This window comes from Hyperolius riggenbachi, chromosome 8 (assembly GCF_040937935.1).
Source record: "Hyperolius riggenbachi isolate aHypRig1 chromosome 8, aHypRig1.pri, whole genome shotgun sequence".
NCBI classification, from domain to species: domain Eukaryota; kingdom Metazoa; phylum Chordata; class Amphibia; order Anura; family Hyperoliidae; genus Hyperolius; species Hyperolius riggenbachi.
The window spans coordinates 296,050,886-296,069,600 of NC_090653.1; the positions used below are offsets into that span (position 1 = coordinate 296,050,886).

Sequence of the window (18,715 nt, forward strand, 5' to 3'; positions counted from 1 at the left end):
TTGCGGTTATGGCATACTATTAAATAGCATCACACAGTTTCTGCACACCTATGATGTGAATCCACGTTTGACCACATCACGGCGTAAACACTGCTTTCTTATGCCTCGCTGTTGCATCATTCTGTTAGCTCCGCACATAGAATGTCATGACCACGCCCATTTTTCGCGCGCGCTGCAGACACCAATTTTTCGGCGCGGCTCGCGCAGCGCCCCCCCCCCCCCCAATTCACCCCGTCCCAGGTTGAGCCTACAAAAATCTGGTCACTCTAGTATTGGGGGAATACAGTCCATGTGGTATCATGTTCCTCTCAGTTGGTGGCAGGCTGTGACATATCGGGCAGCTATTTGCACGGTTGTTTCCTCCTCCCCCAGTAGGATGTAGTTTCCTCTCCTCATCTGGGGAGGTAAAATCCTGGATGTGGGCGGAGAGTCTCTGGAAGTGGGCGGTCCTCACAGGTGCGTATTTGCTGCAGTGTAGCAGGAAGTGGGCCTCATCCTCCAGGACCTCCTGGTCACATTGCCTGCACAGTCTCTCCTCCCGGGGCTTCCATGTCTGTCTGTGTCGTCCTGTCTCTATCTCCAGGTTGTGGGCGGAGAGTCTCTGGAAGTGGGCGGTCCTCACAGGTGTGTATTTGCTGCAGTGTAGCACGAAGTGGGCCTCATCCTCCAGGACCCCCTGGTCACATTGTCTGCACAGTCTCTCTTCCCGGGCCTTCCATGTCTGTCTGTGCCGCCCTGTCTCTATCTCCAGGCTGTGGGCAGAGAGTCTCTGGAAGTGGGCGGTCCTCACAGGTGCATATTTGCTGCAGTGTAGCAGGAAGTGGGCCTCATCCTCCAAGACCCCCTGATCGCATTGTCTGCACAGTCTCTCCTCCCGAGGCTTCCATGTCTGTCTGTGGCGCCCTGTCTCTATCTCCAGGCTGTGGGCGGAGAGTCTCTGGAAGTGGGCGGTCCTCACAGGTGCGTATTTGCTGCAGTGTAGCAGGAAGTGGTCCTCATCCTCCAGGACCCCCTGGTCAGATTGCCTGCACAGTCTCTCCTCCCAGGGCTTCCATGTCTGTCTGTGCCGCCCTGTCTCTACCTCCTGGATGTGGGCGGAGAGTCTCTGGAAGTGGGCAGTCCTCACAGGTGCGTATTTGCTGCAGTGTAGCAGGAAGTGGGCCTCATCCTCCAGGACCCCCTGGTCACTTTGCCTGCACAGTCTCTCCCTCCCGGGGTTTCCATGTCTGTCTGTGGTTCCCTTTCTCTACCTCCATGCTGTGGGAGGAAAGTCTCTGGAGGTGGGCGGTCCTCACAGGTGTATATTTGCTGCAGTGTAGCAGGAAGTGGGCCTCATCCTCCAGGACCCCCTGGTCACATTGCCTGCACAGTCTCTCCTCCCAGGGCTTCCATGTCTGTCTGTGCCGTCCTGTCTCTATCTCCAGGATGTGGGCGGAGAGTCTCTGGAAGTGGGCGGTCCTCACAGGTGCGTATTTGCTGCAGTGTAGCAGGAAGTGGGCCTCATCCTCCAGGACCCCCTGGTCAGATTGCCTGCACAGTCTCTCCTCCCAGGGCTTCCATGTCTGTCTGTGCCGTCCTGTCTCTATCTCCAGGATGTGGGCGGAGAGTCTCTGGAAGTGGGCAGTCCTCACAGGTGCATATTTGCTGCAGTGTAGCAGGAAGTGGGCCTCATCCTCCAGGACCCCCTGGTCACATTGTCTGCACAGTCTCTCCTCCTGGAGCTTCCATGTCTGTCTGTGCCACCCTGTCTCTATCTCCAGGCTGTGGGCGCTCAGACTGTACAGACACAAGGTCTGTCTGTCTTTGTGGTGGTGTAGCCTCTCCAGATATGGAGCCATTGTGTACTCCCTCTGTAGTGATTGGTAGACAGTGAGTTTCTTGGAATTCTTTATGTCCCTTCTCCATTCCTCTATGTATCGGTCCTTGCAGCTTTCTATCGTTCCTTTTATTTGGGCTTTTGTCAGCCTGTGTTGGTGGCCTTGGCTGGGCTGGCTGCTGATGCTTTGCTTGAGAGCGCCTGGTATGCCCTCGCCCCCCTGGCTCAGTGAGGCTTTATGGTGGTAAGTGCTGGGGCTGCTGCTCTGTAAATGCGCCCAGTATGAGAGTGCCCTCTGCTGGATAGTCAGCCATAGTGGTATGGCCTCGCCCCCCTGGCTCAGTGAGGCTTTATGATGGTAAGTGCTGGGGCTGCTGCTCTGTATGTGTGCCCAGTATGAGAGCACCCTCTGCTGGATAGTCAGCCATAGTGGTATGGCCTCGCCACCCTGGCTCAGTGAGGCTTTATGGTGGTAAGTGCTGGGGCTGCTGCTCTGTATATGCACCCAGTATGAGAGCGCCCTCTGCTGGATAGTCAGCCATAGTGGTATGGCCTCGCCCCCCTGGCTCAGTGAGGCTTTATGGTGGTAAGTGCTGGGGCTGCTGCTATATATATATATATATATATATATATATATATATATATATATATATATATATATATATATAAGCACTGTATGAGAGCGCCCTCTGCTGGATAGTCAGCCATAGTGGTATGGCCTCGTCCCTCTGGCTCAGTGAGGCTTTATGGTGGTAAGTGCTGGGGCTGCTGCTCTGTATGTGTGCCCAGTATGAGAGTGCCCTCTGCTGGATAGTCAGCCATAGTGGTATGGCCTCTCCCCCCTGGCTCAGTGAGGCTTTATGGTGGTAAGTGCTGGGGCTGCTTCTCTGTATATGCGCCCAGTATGGGAGCGCCCTCTGCTGGATAGTCAGCCATAGTGGTATGGCCTGGCCCCCCTGGCTCAGTGAGGCTTTATGGTGGTGAGTGCCGGGGTTGCTGCTCTGTATATGCGCCCAGTATGAGAGCGCCCTCTGCTGGATAGTCAGCCATAGTGGTATGGCCTCGGCTCCCTGGCTCAGTGAGGCTTTATGGTGGTAAGTGCTGGGCCTGCTGCTCTGTATATGCGCCCTGTATGAGAGCGCCCTCTGCTGGATAGTCAGCCATAGTGGTATGGCCTCGCCCCCCTGGCTCAGTGAGGCTTTATGGTGGTAAGTGCTGGGCCTGCTGCTCTGTATATGCGCCCTGTATGAGAGCGCCCTCTGCTGGATAGTCAGCCATAGTGGTATGGCCTCGGCTCCCTGGCTCAGTGAGGCTTTATGGTGGTAAGTGCCGGGGTTGCTGCTCTACATATATATGAGCCCAGTATGAGAGCGCCCTCTGCTGGATAGTCAGCCATAGTGGTATGGCCTGGCCCCCCTGGCTCAGTGAGGCTTTATGGTGGTAAGTGCCGGGGTTGCTGCTCTGTATATGCGCCCAGTATGAGAGCGCCCTCTGCTGGATAGTCAGCCATAGTGGTATGGCCTCGCCCCCCTGGCTCAGTGAGGCTTTATGGTGGTAAGTGCTGGGGCTGCTTCTCTGTATATGCGCCCAGTATGAGAGCGCCCTCTGCTGGATAGTCAGCCATAGTGGTATGGCCTCGCCCCCCTGGCTCAGTGAGGCTTTATAGTGGTAAGTGCTGGGGCTGCTGCTCTGTATGTGTGCCCAGTATGAGAGCGCCCTCTGCTGGATAGTCAGCCATAGTAGAATGGCCTCGCCCCCCTGGCTCAGTGAGGCTTTATGGTGGTAAGTGCTGGGGCTGCTGCTCTACATTTATATGTGCCCAGTATGAGAGTGCCCTCTGCTGGATAGTCAGCTATAGTGGTATGGCCTCGCCCCCCTGGCTCAGTGAGGCTTTATGGTGGTAAGTGCTGGGGCTGCTGCTCTGTATGTGTGCCCAGTATGAGAGCGCCCTCTGCTGGATAGTCAGCCATAGTGGTATGGCCTCGACCCCCCTGGCTCAGTGAGGCTTTATGGTGGTAAGTGCTGGGGCTGCTGCTCTGTATATGCGCCCAGTATGAGAGCGCCCTCTGCTGGATAGTCAGCCATAGTGGTATGGCCTCGTCCCTCTGGCTCAGTGAGGCTTTATGGTGGTAAGTGCTGGGGCTGCTGCTCTGTATATGCGCCCTGTATGAGAGCGCCCTCTGCTGGATAGTCAGCCATAGTGGTATTGCCTCATCCCCCTGGCTCAGTGAGGCTTTATGGTGTTAAGTGCTGGGGTTGCTGTTCTGTATGTGCACCCAGTATGAGAGCGCCCTCTGCTGGATAGTCAGCCATAGTGGTATGGCCTCGCCCCCCTGGCTCAGTGAGGCTTTATGGTGGTAAGTGCTGGGGCTGCTGCTTTGTATGTGTACCCAGTATGAGAGCGCCCTCTGCTGGATAGTCAGCCATAGTGGTATGGCCTCGCCCCCCTGGCTCGGTGAGGCTTTATGGTGGTAAGTGCTGGGCTGCTGCTCTGTATGTGCACCCAGTATGAGAGCGCCCTCTGCTGGATAGTCAGCCATAGTGGTATGGCCTCGCCCCCCTGGCTCAGTGAGGCTTTATGGTGGTAAGTGCTGGGGCTGCTGCTCTGTATATGTGCCCAGTATGAGAGCGCCCTCTGCTGGATAGTCAGCCATAGTGGTATGGCCTCGCCCCCCTGGCTCAGTGAGGCTTTATGGTGGTAAGTGCTGGGCTGCTGCTCTGTATGTGCACCCAGTATAAGAGCACCCTCTGCTGGATAGTCAGCCATAGTGGTATGGCCTCGCCCCCCTGGCTCAGTGAGGCTTTATGGTGGTAAGTGCTGGGCTGCTGCTCTGTATATGCACCCAGTATGAGAGCGCCCTATGCTGGATAGTCAGCCATAGTAGTATGGCCTCGCCCCCCTGGCTCAGTGAGGCTTTATGGTGGTAAGTGCCGGGGCTGCTGCTCTATATATATGCGCCCAGTATGAGAGTGCCCTCTGCTGGATAGTCAGCCATAGTGGTATGGCCTCGCCCCCCCTGGCTCAGTGAGGCTTTATGGTGGTAAGTGTCGGGGCTGCTGCTCTATATATATATATGCGCCCAGTATGAGAGTGCCCTCTGCTGGATAGTCAGCCATAGTGGTATGGCCTCGCCACCCTGGCTCAGTGAGGCTTTATGGTGGTAAGTGCTGGGGCTGCTGCTCTGTATGTGTGCCCAGTATGAGAGCACCCTCTGCTGGATAGTCAGCCATAGTGGTATGGCCTCGCCCCCCTGGCTCAGTGAGGCTTTATGGTGGAGTGCCGGGGTTGCTGCTCTGTATATGCGCCCAGTATGAGAGTGCCCTCTGCTGGATAGTCAGTCATAGTGGTATGGCCTCGCCCCCCTGGCTCAGTAAGGCTTTATGGTGGTAAGTGCTGGGGCTGCTGCTCTGTATATGTGCCCAGTATGAGAGTGCCCTCTGCTGGATAGTCAGCCATAGTGGTATGGCCTCGCCCCCCTGGCTCAGTAAGGCTTTATGGTGGTAAGTGCTGGGCCTGCTGCTCTGTATATGCGCCCAGTATGGGAGCGCCCTCTGCTGGATAGTCAGCCATAGTGGGAACCTGCCTAGCTCTGCCCGGCAGGCTGAGTTAGAGGTGCTGCGATGGACTTGGAGGAGATACTTGCAGAACTCTAGATGGAAGATTTCTGTTGGGCTGGAGTCCCATTTTGATTGGTCAGGGTAGGTGACCGGGCCCCATACCTCACTGCTATAGAGCAGGATTGGGGTGATGATGCTGTCGAATATCTTTGCCCACACTCTCACTGGTGGTTTTAGGTGGTAAAGCTGTCTTCTGATGGCATAAAATGTTCTGCGGGCTTTGTCTTTCAGGGCCTGTACTGCTGGTTTAAAGCTTCCTGATTAGTTGATCTCCAGCCCCAGGTAGGTGTAGCTGTTAGTGGACACCAATGGGGAGCCATTTAATATAAATGAGGAGGTGGGGGTTTTTATTTCCATTCCTCCTCTGGAACACCATCACGTTTGTCTTCTTTGGGTTGATAGGTAGTGCCCATGTGGTACAGAAAGTCTCCAATACTGACAGGCTGTCCTGTAGTCCTTTCTCTGTTGGGGAGAGCAGCACAAGGTCATCTGCATACAGCAGGAACTTCACCTCACGGTCATGCAGGAGGAGGCCTGGAGCTGGGGAGGATTCCAGGGCTACAGCCAGTTGGTTAATGTATATGTTAAAGAGCGTTTGGCTCAAGCTGCAGCCCTGCCTGACTCCTCGACCCTGCTTGAAGAACGCACTTCTCTTCCCATCTACTTTCACACTGCATTGGTTCCCAGTATATGAACTCTTGATGACATCATAGGTTTTTCCTCCTATTCCGCTCTCTAGGAGTTTTAGGAAAAGGCCTGGGTGCCACACCGAGTCAAACGCCTTCTTAAAATCAACAAAGCAAGCGTGTATTTTGCCACGTGAGTTGTGGACATGGGTCTTGAGCCTCTCCCCCATCAGTGTCCCCCCTCCCCCTGCATCATGGTTGCAGTATTGCCGAGTGTGCTGGGACTTGTAGTGTTCTCACATTACTGCGGTGCATGCTGGGACTTGTAGTATCCTCACATTACTGCGGTGCACGCTGGGACTTGTAGTGACCTCACAGTACTGCAATGCATGCTAGTCAGTGGAGGGGGTTACAGGCTGGCTACCTATACTGGGGTACCAATACCTGGCTGCCTATACTGGGGGCACCTATGTCTGGCTGCCTATACTGGGGGCACCTATGTCTGGCTGCCTATACTGGGGGCACCTATACCTGGCTGCCTATACTGGGGTACCTATGTCTGGCTGCCTATACTGGGGGCACCTATGTCTGGCTGCCTATACTGGGGTCACCTATGTCTGGCTGCCTATACTGGGGGCACCTATGTCTGGCTGCCTATACTGGGGGCACCTATGTCTGGCTGCCTATACTGGGGGCACCTATGTCTGGCTGCCTATACTGGGGTCACCTATGTCTGGCTGCCTATACTGGGGGCATTTATACCTGGCTACCTATACTGGGGACACCTATACCTGGCTGCCTATACTGGGGGCACCTATACCTGGCTACCTATACTGGGGACACCTATACCTGGCTACCTGTACTGGGGACACCTATACCTGGCTACCTATACTGGGGACACCTATACCTGGCTACCTATACTGGGGACACCTATACCTGGCTACCTATACTGGGGACACCTATACCTGGCTACCTATACTGGGGACACCTATACCTGGCTACCTATACTGGGGACACCTATACCTGGCTACCTGTACTGGGGGCACCTATACCTGGCTACCTATACTGGGGACACCTATACCTGGCTGCCTATACTGGGGACACCTATACCTGGCTACCTATACTGGGGGCACCTATACCTGGCTACCTATACTGGGGACACCTATACCTGGCTACCTATACTGGGGGCACCTATACCTGGCTACCTATACTGGGGGCACCTATACCTGGCTACCTATACTGGGGGCACCTATACCTGGCTGCCTATACTGGGGGCACCTATACCTGGCTGCCTATACTGGGGGCACCTATACCTGGCTGCCTATACTGGGGACACCTATGTCTGGCTGCCTATACTGGGGTCACCTATGTCTGGCTGCCTATACTGGGGTCACCTATCCCTGGCTGCCTATACTGGGGTCACCTATCCCTGGCTGCCTATACTGGGGTCACCTATCCCTGGCTGCCTATACTGGGGTCACCTATGTCTGGCTGCCTATACTGGGGTCACCTATTCCAGGCTACCTATACTGGGGGCACCTATTCCAGGCTACCTATACTGGGGGCACCTATTCCAGGCTACCTATACTGGGGGCACCTATTCCAGGCTACCTATACTGGGGGCACCTATTCCAGGCTACCTATACTGGGGGCACCTATTCCAGGCTACCTATACTGGGGGCACCTATTCCAGGCTACCTATACTGGGGGCACCTATACCTGGCTACCTATACTGGGGGCACCTATACCTGGCTGCCTATACTGGGGGCACCTATACCTGGCTGCCTATACTGGGGACACCTATGTCTGGCTGCCTATACTGGGGTCACCTATGTCTGGCTGCCTATACTGGGGTCACCTATGTCTGGTTGCCTATACTGGGGTCACCTATGTCTGGCTGCCTATACTGGGGGCACCTATCCCTGGCTGCCTATACTGGGGCACTTATACCTGGCTGCCTATACTGGGGGCACCTATACCTGGCTGCCTATACTGGGGGCACCTATACCTGGCTACCTATACTGGGGACACCTATGTCTGGCTGCCTATACTGGGGTCACCTATCCCTGGCTGCCTATACTGGGGGCACTTATACCTGGCTACCTATACTGGGGACACCTATACCTGGCTGCCTATACTGGGGGCACCTATACCTGGCTATCTATACTGGGGGCACCTATACCTGGCTACCTATACTGAGGGCACCTATACCTGGCTACCTATACTGGGGACACCTATACCTGGCTGCCTATACTGGGGGCACCTATACCTGGCTACCTATACTGGGGACACCTATACCTGGCTGCCTATACTGGGGGCACCTATACCTGGCTACCTATACTGGGGACACCTATACCTGGCTGCCTATACTGGGGACACCTATACCTGGCTAACTATACTGGGGACACCTATACCTGGCTGCCTATACTGGGGGCACATATACCTGGCTACATATACTGGAGACACCTATACCTGGCTTTCTATACTGGGGCACCTATACCTGGCTTCCTATACTGTGGTCTCCTACACCTGGCTACCTATACTGGGGACACTCCTACCTGGCTACCTATACTGGGGACACTCCTACCTGGCTACCTATACTGGGGACACTCCTACCTGGCTACCTATACTGGGGACACTCCTACCTGGCTACCTATACTGGAGGCACCTATACCTGGCTTCCTATACTGGGGACACCTATACCTGGCTTCCTATACTGGGGACACCTATACCTGGCTTCCTATACTGGGGACACCTATACCTGGCTTCCTATACTGGGGACACCTATACCTGGCTTCCTATACTGGGAACACCTATACCTGGCTGCCTATACTAGGGACACCTATACCTGGCTTCCTATACTGGGGACACCTATACCTGGCTACCTATACTGGGGCACCTATACCTGGCTACCTATACTGGGGACACCTATACCTGGCTTCCTATACTAGGGGCACCTATACCTGGCTACCTATACTGGGGACACCTATACCTGGCTGCCTATCCCGGGGGCACCTATACCTGGCTACTTATACTGGGGGCACCTATACCTGGCTACCTATACTGGGGGCACTTATACCTGGCTACCTATACTGGGGACACCTATACCTGGCTACCTATACTGGGGGCACTTATACCTGGCTTCCTATACTGGGGGCACCTATACCTGGCTACTTATACTGGGGGCACCTATACCTGGCTACCTATACTGGGGGGCACCTATACCTGGCTACCTATACTGAGGGCACCTATACCTGGCTACCTATACTGGGGGCACTTATACCTGGCTACCTATACTGGGGACACCTATACCTGGCTACCTATACTGGGGGCACTTATACCTGGCTACCTATACTGGGGGCACCTATACCTGGCTACCTATACCGGGGACACCTAAACCTGGCTACCTGTACTGGGGACACCTATACTTTGCTATCCCACCGCATACCCCACCATCATCCGCACCGCCTCCCCTGGCATCACCACCGCCTACCCCAGCATCGCACCCCCATCCACACACTTTCAGTAACACCAGTTGCTACAAAATATTAAGTATTTTAATGAGATTTTTGGTAGTGAAACAGCAGTAAAAATAAGATACATAAAAACAATAGAGATTTAGTTGCACACAGGACAAACGTTAAAACAAAATAAAAAGATTAAATTAATAGTTTTACACATCATTCGATTGTGAATGAGACTAAAAGTGATAAGGTGCAGAGGACTCGCCTCGCTTCCGAAGAAGAAAAGGAGAGGAGAAGAATTCGCTTCTGATGTGGAGGAACGACCAGAAACTTAACAGCCGCCAGCCTGAGGCAAAATATCACAGTCCTCAAATATCGCAGCCCGCGAATAATTCAGGGAGCAGAGGAATGCTCTGAAAACAGGATTTACTTATCTTTCCCAACAACAAAATTCACCACAGCTACCACCAACGGCGGCCGGGAGGAGGAGGAGGGAACCCCCCCCCCCATGGAGACCAGGAGGGGCAAATCCACAATTGCAGCTAGGAGGAAACCCCCAACGGCAACCGGGAGGAAGGAAACCCCCACCGGCAGCCAGGAGGAGGAAACTCCCCACCGGCCGGAGGGAACTCTCTCTCTGGTGCTTCACTAATGCAATGCTTTGCAGCCCAGAAGGGAAGGTCAGTGAGAGGCTAATGACTGGCTTGCATGCAGAGTTCATGCGTATTGTATGCGGCTTGGAAATGTGGTCAGTCGGATGCACTTCCTGTGGAATCTGGCTGGCCAAATTCCAAGCTGCAGTCAATCCACATAGAATTTGCATGCAAGCCATCACGCAGGCATGAGTCTAGTTTAGGGGACCCAGCGGGACTCTCACAGGCTAGCGACCGCCACACTCACCTCACAAACGAATCTCGCAGATCCAGCGCCGTTACATTTGATAAAAATGATGTAAACTTCTAGCCAAATCATTTTCCTGATGAAATCTGTAATCAAGAAAAAAAACAAACAACTGATATTTCCCGAGTAGGAGGCTCTAGAATGGCGGCGTTCCCTGTGTGGCGGCCATCTTGCCTCGTTCTGCTGATCCGGCTCCTGATTGGTTGCTTTGTTGCAGAGTAAAAATGTAGAAAAACATTTTTTTTGACAGAATTTGGAAAATAACACAGGGATAGAACATGCAACTATTAGAGGAGTCGTTTTATTGCCACGCTCCGCCTGGGCTTCAGATTGAAATACAAAGCTGTTTGAGGGAAGCGAGGACAGCGAGCGGGAAAGGGGACCATTGATTCCAGTAAAGCAGGGGTCTCAAACTCAATTTACCTGGGGGCCGCAGGAGGCAAAGTCAGGATGAGGCTGGGCCGCATAAGGAATTTTACAAAAAAAGTCCTCAAATGTCATTAACAGTTTTAATTATTTCTTCTGAACATGAAGTGTCCTACCTGATAGTTCGCTTCAGTGCTCCCATTACAAGTAATCCGCCGTGTCCCCGCCGCAAAATGAGGCCTGCAGAGCCCCCAAAATCGCCCGGGGGGCAATCCGCCGGCATTTCCTGGAAGGGGCAGAGCTTTCAGCTTCAGCTCTGCCCCTCCTGACGTCATTCGCGGCGGATCGCCGCCTCTGCCCACCCCTCTCACTCTTCCTTCACAGAGAGGGGCGGGGAGAGGCGGCGACACGTGCAGCGATTGACGTCAGGAGGGGCAGAGCTACAGCTGGAAGCTCTGCCCCTCAGCGCAGTCGTAGATGTTTGCCCGGGGGATTTGGGGGCTCTGCAGCCCTCGTTTAGCTGCGGGGATGCGGCGGATTACTTGGGAGCACTGAAGCGAACTATAAGGTAAAATAGATCGCTTCCGTGTCGCTTTTGCCGGCTCGGGCCACAAAATATTGTACCGAGGGCCGCAAATGGCCCGCGAGTTTGAGACCCCTGCAGTAAAGCAAGTTATGCAATTAAAATACATAAAATTAAAAATCATTTAAGGTTATACCCTTTTCCACCACCAGGTGAAGTGGTTGCACAAGTTCTGTCAAGGATTGTTTTTGTTTCTTTTTTTTACATTCAGCAACAAAATGAACCGATTAGTAGCCAGGAATGGCTCAGAGCAGCGAGGCAAGATGGCTGCCAGACAGGAAACTCCATGCCAGAGCCTCCTACTTGGCAAGTATCCTTTTTTTTGCCTATTTCGTTAGGGAAATTATTTCGTTACAGGTCTGTGTAGCTTTCAGTAAATTTAACGGCGCTGGAGCAGCAAAGTGTGGTTGCAAAGTGTGTGGCGCTTGTCTGAAGTTTCCCGCTGAGTCCCCTAAACTAGACTAGCCCCGGAATCAGCATCTCATAGACCGGCGTGGAAAGTTCCAGCGTTCTGTTCCCTACATGTCGCAGAGTTTCTGATTTCTGTGGTAAGAAATGGGCGCTCCACTCATGCCACATGCAGCAGAGGTAAGTATCTCCCGGGGGGGGGGGGGGGGGGGAGTCACAGCGCTCCACTAACGCCACATGTAGCAGAGGTAAGCATCTCCCAGGAGGAGGAGTCACACTCAGCGCTCCACCAACGCCACATGTAGCAGAGGTAAGTATCTCCCAGGAGGAGGAGTCACACTCAGCGCTCCACCAACGCCACATGTAGCAGAGGTAAGTATCTCCCGGGAGGAGGAGTCACACTCAGCGCTCCACCAACGCCACATGTAGCAGAGGTAAGTATCTCCCGGGAGGAGGAGTCACACTCAGCGCTCCACCAACGCCACATGTAGCAGAGGTAAGTATCTCCCGGGAGGAGGAGTCACTCAGCGCTCCACCAACGCCACATGTAGCAGAGGTAAGTATCTCCCGGGAGGAGGAGTCACACTCAGCGCTCCACCAACGCCACATGTAGCAGAGGTAAGTATCTCCCGGGAGGAGGAGTCACTCAGAGGCCGGCTTTAGGGAGCATCAATGAGATGAGAAATATTTCCGAGTTCATGCAAATTTATGTACATTTTAATGCAAATATATTCAGCTTAAAATTGGTCCAATCAGTTTAAACCTGAGGGGACTAAAGCTGAGTACACACGTACGATAACGATCGTTCAAAAACGAACGATAACGACAATCGGAACGATAATCGTGCGTTCAAAAAGTGTGAACGATCGTTTTTGTGAACGATAACGATCGTTATCGTTCAATCGGACCGATCCAACCCGGCGGATTTTTTCGAAAGATAATCGTTCAATCGTTGCAGTGTGTACAAAGATCGTCCGATAACGCATGTTCTTATTGCTTATCATAACGTCACTTCCGTTTGCGCACGCATTTTTTAATCGTTCGTCGTTCAGTACTTTATACTTATATCGTTCACGTGTGTACACAATCGTTCATTACGAACGATCTTTTCGGTCTAATTTGAATATCGTGTAAACGTCACGAATCGTTCGTAACGAACGATCTTTATCGGACGTGTATACGAACCTTTAGTCTATTTTATAGCTGCATACATTTGCATAAAAATTTTCCTAAATTTGCATAAACTTAGAAATATTTGCATCTCATTGATCAATCCCTAGTCGGCGTCAACCAAAAGACCTAGGAGCGCGGTGTTGTAAGTACGCTACCAGCCTGCAAAATATGACAAGGTCCTCCGATTAACGTAAATAGTGTGTGTGGGGGGGGGGGGGGGGCTTTCTGATTGGAATACCCCCATTTCCTGGATGATACCCCAATGTACTATCGGTTCACAGCAGGACGTTCACAGAGATTTGACCTTTTACAGTTTATAGTTCGCCAGATACGGAAACGGCAAGAGCAGCTTTAGTATTTGCCCTGTGATGAGTGGTGCATGCTGGGATACCATCCACCCAGCATGCACCACTCCACCAATCCATGTTGTGCCTCCCACCTGTCCTGACCTGTGGCCTGATTGGCTGCTGCGGCCTTATGCCCATCTCTCTCATCACTCAATTGTTCTTCCTGCGAATCGAAAGGAACGTAACAAATTCCACCCACAAACGACAGCGGTGCCCCAGAAAAATCGCCATTTAAAAAAAAAAAAAAAATTATTCCATGTAAAACCTCAGCGGAAGGCGCGCTTCGCACAGTGTCCCCGCGGCACTTGAGATATTCGCACATCTATATAGAGATATCTTAGAATGTTCATTATTGTTAAGGCATCACAGGTGCATCAGACGATGGCGTCCGGACGTTCCTCTCGGTGGCACCGGGCGCAGGAAGCGGCACGGCGACTGAAGTCCGGCAACGGCTCCCCTCCTCCAGAATAAGGTGAGATTGCACGAGAGGAACGCCATCCCCAAAACTAAAATCAGAATAAAGAGTCAGGAGTGCTTCCAGGTATAGCCACAAGGGGGCGCTCAGTTCCCATTGCTGACTCCGGCCTCGTTGCAGCTCTGCTCGTAGGAGGGTGGAGCATCTAGGGGGGAGGGAAACAAACCTCATTAATATGCAAACTTTCATTAACCACTTCAGCACCAGCATACTACACCCAGATTTTACACTTCTGCAATGCGTTTTGAATTTGAAAATCTTGGTCAATTTTTAAAGGTGGCCATACATCCAGTGTCCTCCCCAGGCTCTTTTAGGCGGGTGCTCCACCCAGCTAGTATTTGGTGAGCACCCGGCTGTCATCAGCTCACCTCCTCCTATGCTGTAAGCTGAGTTGTGCAGAGAAGCACCTGCCCAGCATTCTCATCTCGCCCCACCCGGCTACTTTCTCATGCCACCCGGTTGGAAAAAAATTCTGGGGAGAACACTGACCTTTATCGACTTGGCGGCCGCCACGTGCATGCCCGATCAATGATGCGACCAATTTTGGGCAGAGCATGTCAATAAGACATGCTGCAAGATGTTGGGCTGTTGTGGTCAATCAGGTGCGCAGCACTAACGGCGAGCTATATCAGGGTGAGCGACAAGCGCAACCCCCCCCTTCTGCACTTTAATTTACCCGTCCGCGTCTGCCGCTGGCTCCGTCCATACACGCGTCCCACGTGGTTGCCAGCATGCACGTGGGTGTCTGACACACGATAAACAATCTACGTTTGTCCATACAAGTGCCCCACATGGTTGCCGAACTGAGGACAGAGCCAGCAGCAGACACCAAACAGGTAAAGTGCAGTATAGTGGACTGGGCATGGGACACTGAACATCAGCGCTGGGGGCGGCAAAGCGGCAGATGCAACGTCACAAGGCCGATTCCAAAAAGAATTTGTGCTGAAATCGGAAAATCGGCCTGTGGTGTATGGTGTAATCAGATTCGATTAGAGAGAGATTGGTCTCTAGATCGAATCTGCCCCTCATCAGTAGGTGTATGGCTACCGTTATAAACGAAAAAGGTTTTTCATGAAATGCAAAGTTTCATCCGAAGGCCGCTGTGCACAAGTAAGAAGCCTGCCATTTATGCACTGCTTGCATCTGACTTGCATGGTTATTGCTCACCTATTGTTACCATTTCTGCACAACTGCACTTTGTAGCAACAACTTGCTATGAAAACTATAGTGCTAGACAATCTCATTCTTTGGATCACAAAATGTGTTCAGCTTGTAAACATTTTGAATAAAATAAAAGATTTAAACACAACATCATGTAAATTAGCAGAAAACGTGCAGTTTTTTGCATGCGTTTTTCACATTAAAATTCACGTGTGTGCACATTTTCGCATGCGTGATTTCAGAGCATGCAAAATTTTACATATGAATGTTAATGTGAAAAATGCATGCAAAAAATGGAACCCTGCCTAGAACTGCTGGACGGACCTCTCTAATCCATACAGATTTCTGATAGTAAAACCCTCAATGATGGAATTGATTTTTACGTGTCCCCACTGCCCTCAGCTATCCACCTTCTGCCCCATTCCCCAACCCTACACCTTCCCGCTACAGATGGCAGAGACAATACCTATCCAAACACTGCTGCGTCAGGGAAAGGGAGTGGCTGCTGTGGCCACTCCTTATTTGATTGGTAGGAGGAGCCTCAGCAATAGCCACACCTCCACTCCCAGAAGACCAGGCTGTGCGGTCACAATGCAGTCAGGGTGAGAGTTGGGAATATAAATATAGCGCTCTGCTCTCGCCCCCAGCAGTACTGTTACAGGAGAGTATTCTAAGCTGAAGAGCAGAAATGGTGGCAGAATATTCCTGGGTCACTCACCGTACCCCCCCCCCCCCCCCCCCCAGTCATCCTGTCCCCTCCCCCTCTGCCAGCCTCACCCCTCCCTTTGCCAGCCTTGTCCCTCCCTCCCCCTCTGCCATCCTCACCCTTCCCCCATCCAGAATATTCCCAGGTCACTCACCCTACCCCCCCAGTCATCCTGTCCCCTCCCCCTCTGCCAGCCTCACCCCTCCCTCTGCCAGACTTGTCCCTCCCCCATCCAGAATATTCCCGGGTCACTCACCCTACCCCCCCCCCCAGTCATCCTGTCCCCTCCCCCTCTGCCAGCCTCACCCCTCCCTCTGCCAGACTTGTCCCTCCCCCATCCAGAATATTCCCGGGTCACTCACCCTACCCCCCCAGTCATCCTGTCCCCTCCTCCTCTGCCAGCCTCACCCCTCCCTTTGCCAGCCTTGTCCCTCCCTCCCCCTGCCAGACTTGTCCCTCCCCCATCCAGAATATTCCCGGGTCACTAACCCTACCCCCCCAGTCATCCTGTCCCCTCCCCCTCTGCCATCCTTGCCCCTCTCCCATCCAGAATATTCCCAGGTCACTCACCCTACCCTACACCCCCCCCCCCCCCCCCCAGTCATCCTGTCCCCTCCCTCTGCCAGCCTTGCCCCTCCTCCCCCCAGGATATTCCCGGGTCACTCACCGTAGGGATACGCCCATGTACTGTACTCCGGGGGTAGGATTAGCGTGCTTGCGGTTGGCACAGGAATGACGGCCCCCTCTGCATAGTACGGTACGGTGGCCCCGGTGGACAGGCAGAGGGTGGGGCGTGAGGGCGAGCCTAGGTCCTGCGAGTCTGGGAAGCTGATGTTCGGGGCGTAGGAGAACGGGGTGTTCGCTTGCTGCTGGGAGTGGCACTTGGTGGGGATAGATACATTGTCCATGGCCTGGGTGCTGCCAGCCTGGCCCTCGTCAGCAGGGGGCGCTGAGGGGATGACGGGCACTGGTGCGTGTGATATAGAGGGCTGTCTCAGTCCGAGGCGCGTCTGGCTGACCGGAATATTTCCAATGTAGATGGGCAATGTCACCGAAACGTCCGGACTCTTCACCGTCACCTGCAGGAAAACAAAGGGAAAGCTTACAGAGGACTTAATGTGCAGGAAAGTCCTAAAACTGTCCCTAATCTACATTTCACAACAGCTCCAGACCAATAACCAGCGTGGTCACACGACCGCAAGCCTGCAGTTCCCAATTCAAGAGAGGGACTGTGTGCGCAGCCACCAGGCAGCCCAGCATCTGCATCAGGCTGGGAAGAGGGCGGAGTTGTCAGGCCGCTACACACTGTCAGTAACAGCCTCTGAGCGGACCTGCTGAGCTCTGGCCTGTAATTATCCATCCACCGCTTCCCAGAGACTCAGCTCCCAGCATGCTGTGCAGTAAATTCAGCAGCTGCTATATGCAGGTGTCATAAGTCTGCAGGTGGTGGGATCAGGTAACCGCGGAGACACCAGGAAACCTGGAAAGTAATTTACATCCTTAATCACCACAAACACACAATGCTGACGACAGACACTTTTGCTGGGACCTCCTTCAAAGTTCAGTCATGTAACGTGTGATAATTTGCATCTCCTCTCCATTGAAAGGAATGCTGGGGAGTTTGCAAAGCATGCTGGGTTTCCCCTCCCCACTGCGCAGGTCCAGCATTGCCTGTTTAAAGGGGCACCACAGCGAAAAACTGTAAAATTTAAAATATGTGCAAACATATACAAATAAGAAGTACATTTCTTCCAGAGTAAAATTAGTTTTCTCCTATGTTGCTGTCACAGTAGGTAGTAGAAATCTGCCAGAAGCGACAGGTTTTGGAGTAGTCCATTTCTTCATAGGGGATTCTCAGCAAGGCTTTTATTCTTTATAAAGATATTCCCTAAAAAGGATTTAAACAATGATGCTGGCCAGCTTCCCTGCTCGCTACACAGTTTTTTGGCAGTTGGACAGAGCAGCTGCCATTCACTAAGTGCTTTTGAAAATAAATATATAGCTGAGAATCCCCCATGAAGAGATGGTCTAGTCCAAAACCTGTCGCTTCTGTCCGATTTCTACTACTTACTGTAAGTGACAACAACATAGGAGAAAAGTAATTTATGGCTCATTTTACTCTGGAAAAAAATGTACTTATTTGTATATGTTTGCACATATTTTAAATTTTACAGTTTTTCGCTGTAGTGCCCCTTTAATAATTGTAATATTTCACGTATATAGTAATTTAAACAATGCCAAAGTTTCACTTTTACAATCGTCTTGTTTTGGGGCCCTGCACCTCCATGTGCTGAGAGAGTCACTTTACTGCTACAGTAAATGCGTCTGAGTGCTGCTCGCCCCTCCCTCCCCTCTGCCAGACTCGCCTCTCCCTCCCCCATCCTCAACCCACCTTCCCCTCGACCCTCCCGCCTCTCCGCCATCCCTACCCCTCCACCAGCCTTGCCCCTCCCCTCCGTCATACTCACGTCTACCTTCGCCAGCCTTGCCCTACCTCTTCGCCATCCTCACCCCTCCCTCCCCTGCCATCCTCGCCTCTACCAGCCTTGCCCCTCCCTCCCCTCCGTCATCCTCACCTCTACCAGCCTTGCCCTACCTCCTCTTCGCTATCCTCACCCCTCCCTCCCCTACCATCCTTGCCTCTACCAGCCTTGCCCCTCCCTCCCCTCCACCATCCTCACCCCTCCACCAGCCTTGCCCCTCCCTCCCGTCATCCTCACCTCTACCTCCGCCAGCCTTGCCCTACCTCCTCGTCGCCATTCTCACCCCTCCCTCCCCTGCCATTCCTCACCTCTACCAGCCTTGCCCCTCCCTCCCCTGCCATCCTCGCCTCCACCATCCTCACCCCTCCACCAGCCTTGCCCCTCCCTCCCCTCAGTCATCCTCACCTCTACCTCCGCCAGCCTTGCCCTACCTCCTATTCGCCATCCTCACCCCTCCCCTGCCATCCTCACCTCTGCCTCTATCAGCCTCGCCCTTCCCTCCCTTCCCCTCCACCTTCCATCCTCACCCATCCGCCAGCCTCACCCCTTCCTCCCCTCCGCCATCCACACCCCTCCACCAGCCTTGCCC

General features: G+C 53.1%; 1 protein-coding gene across 1 annotated transcript in view; it reads right to left on the reverse strand.

Moving 5' to 3' along the window:
• Nucleotides 1–9,599: 9,599 nt before the first annotated feature.
• The window catches only part of ARRDC1 (arrestin domain containing 1), a 48,767-nt gene continuing 39,651 nt past the window's right edge, over nt 9,600–18,715 (reverse strand). Inside the window, exons 7-8 of the mRNA XM_068249187.1 lie at nt 16,311–16,722; nt 9,600–13,921 (exon numbers count right to left, since the gene is read on the reverse strand). Coding sequence (XP_068105288.1) covers nt 13,863–13,921; nt 16,311–16,722 — 471 coding nt within the window. The 3' untranslated portion in view covers nt 9,600–13,862. The remainder of the gene's footprint in view (nt 13,922–16,310; nt 16,723–18,715) is intronic.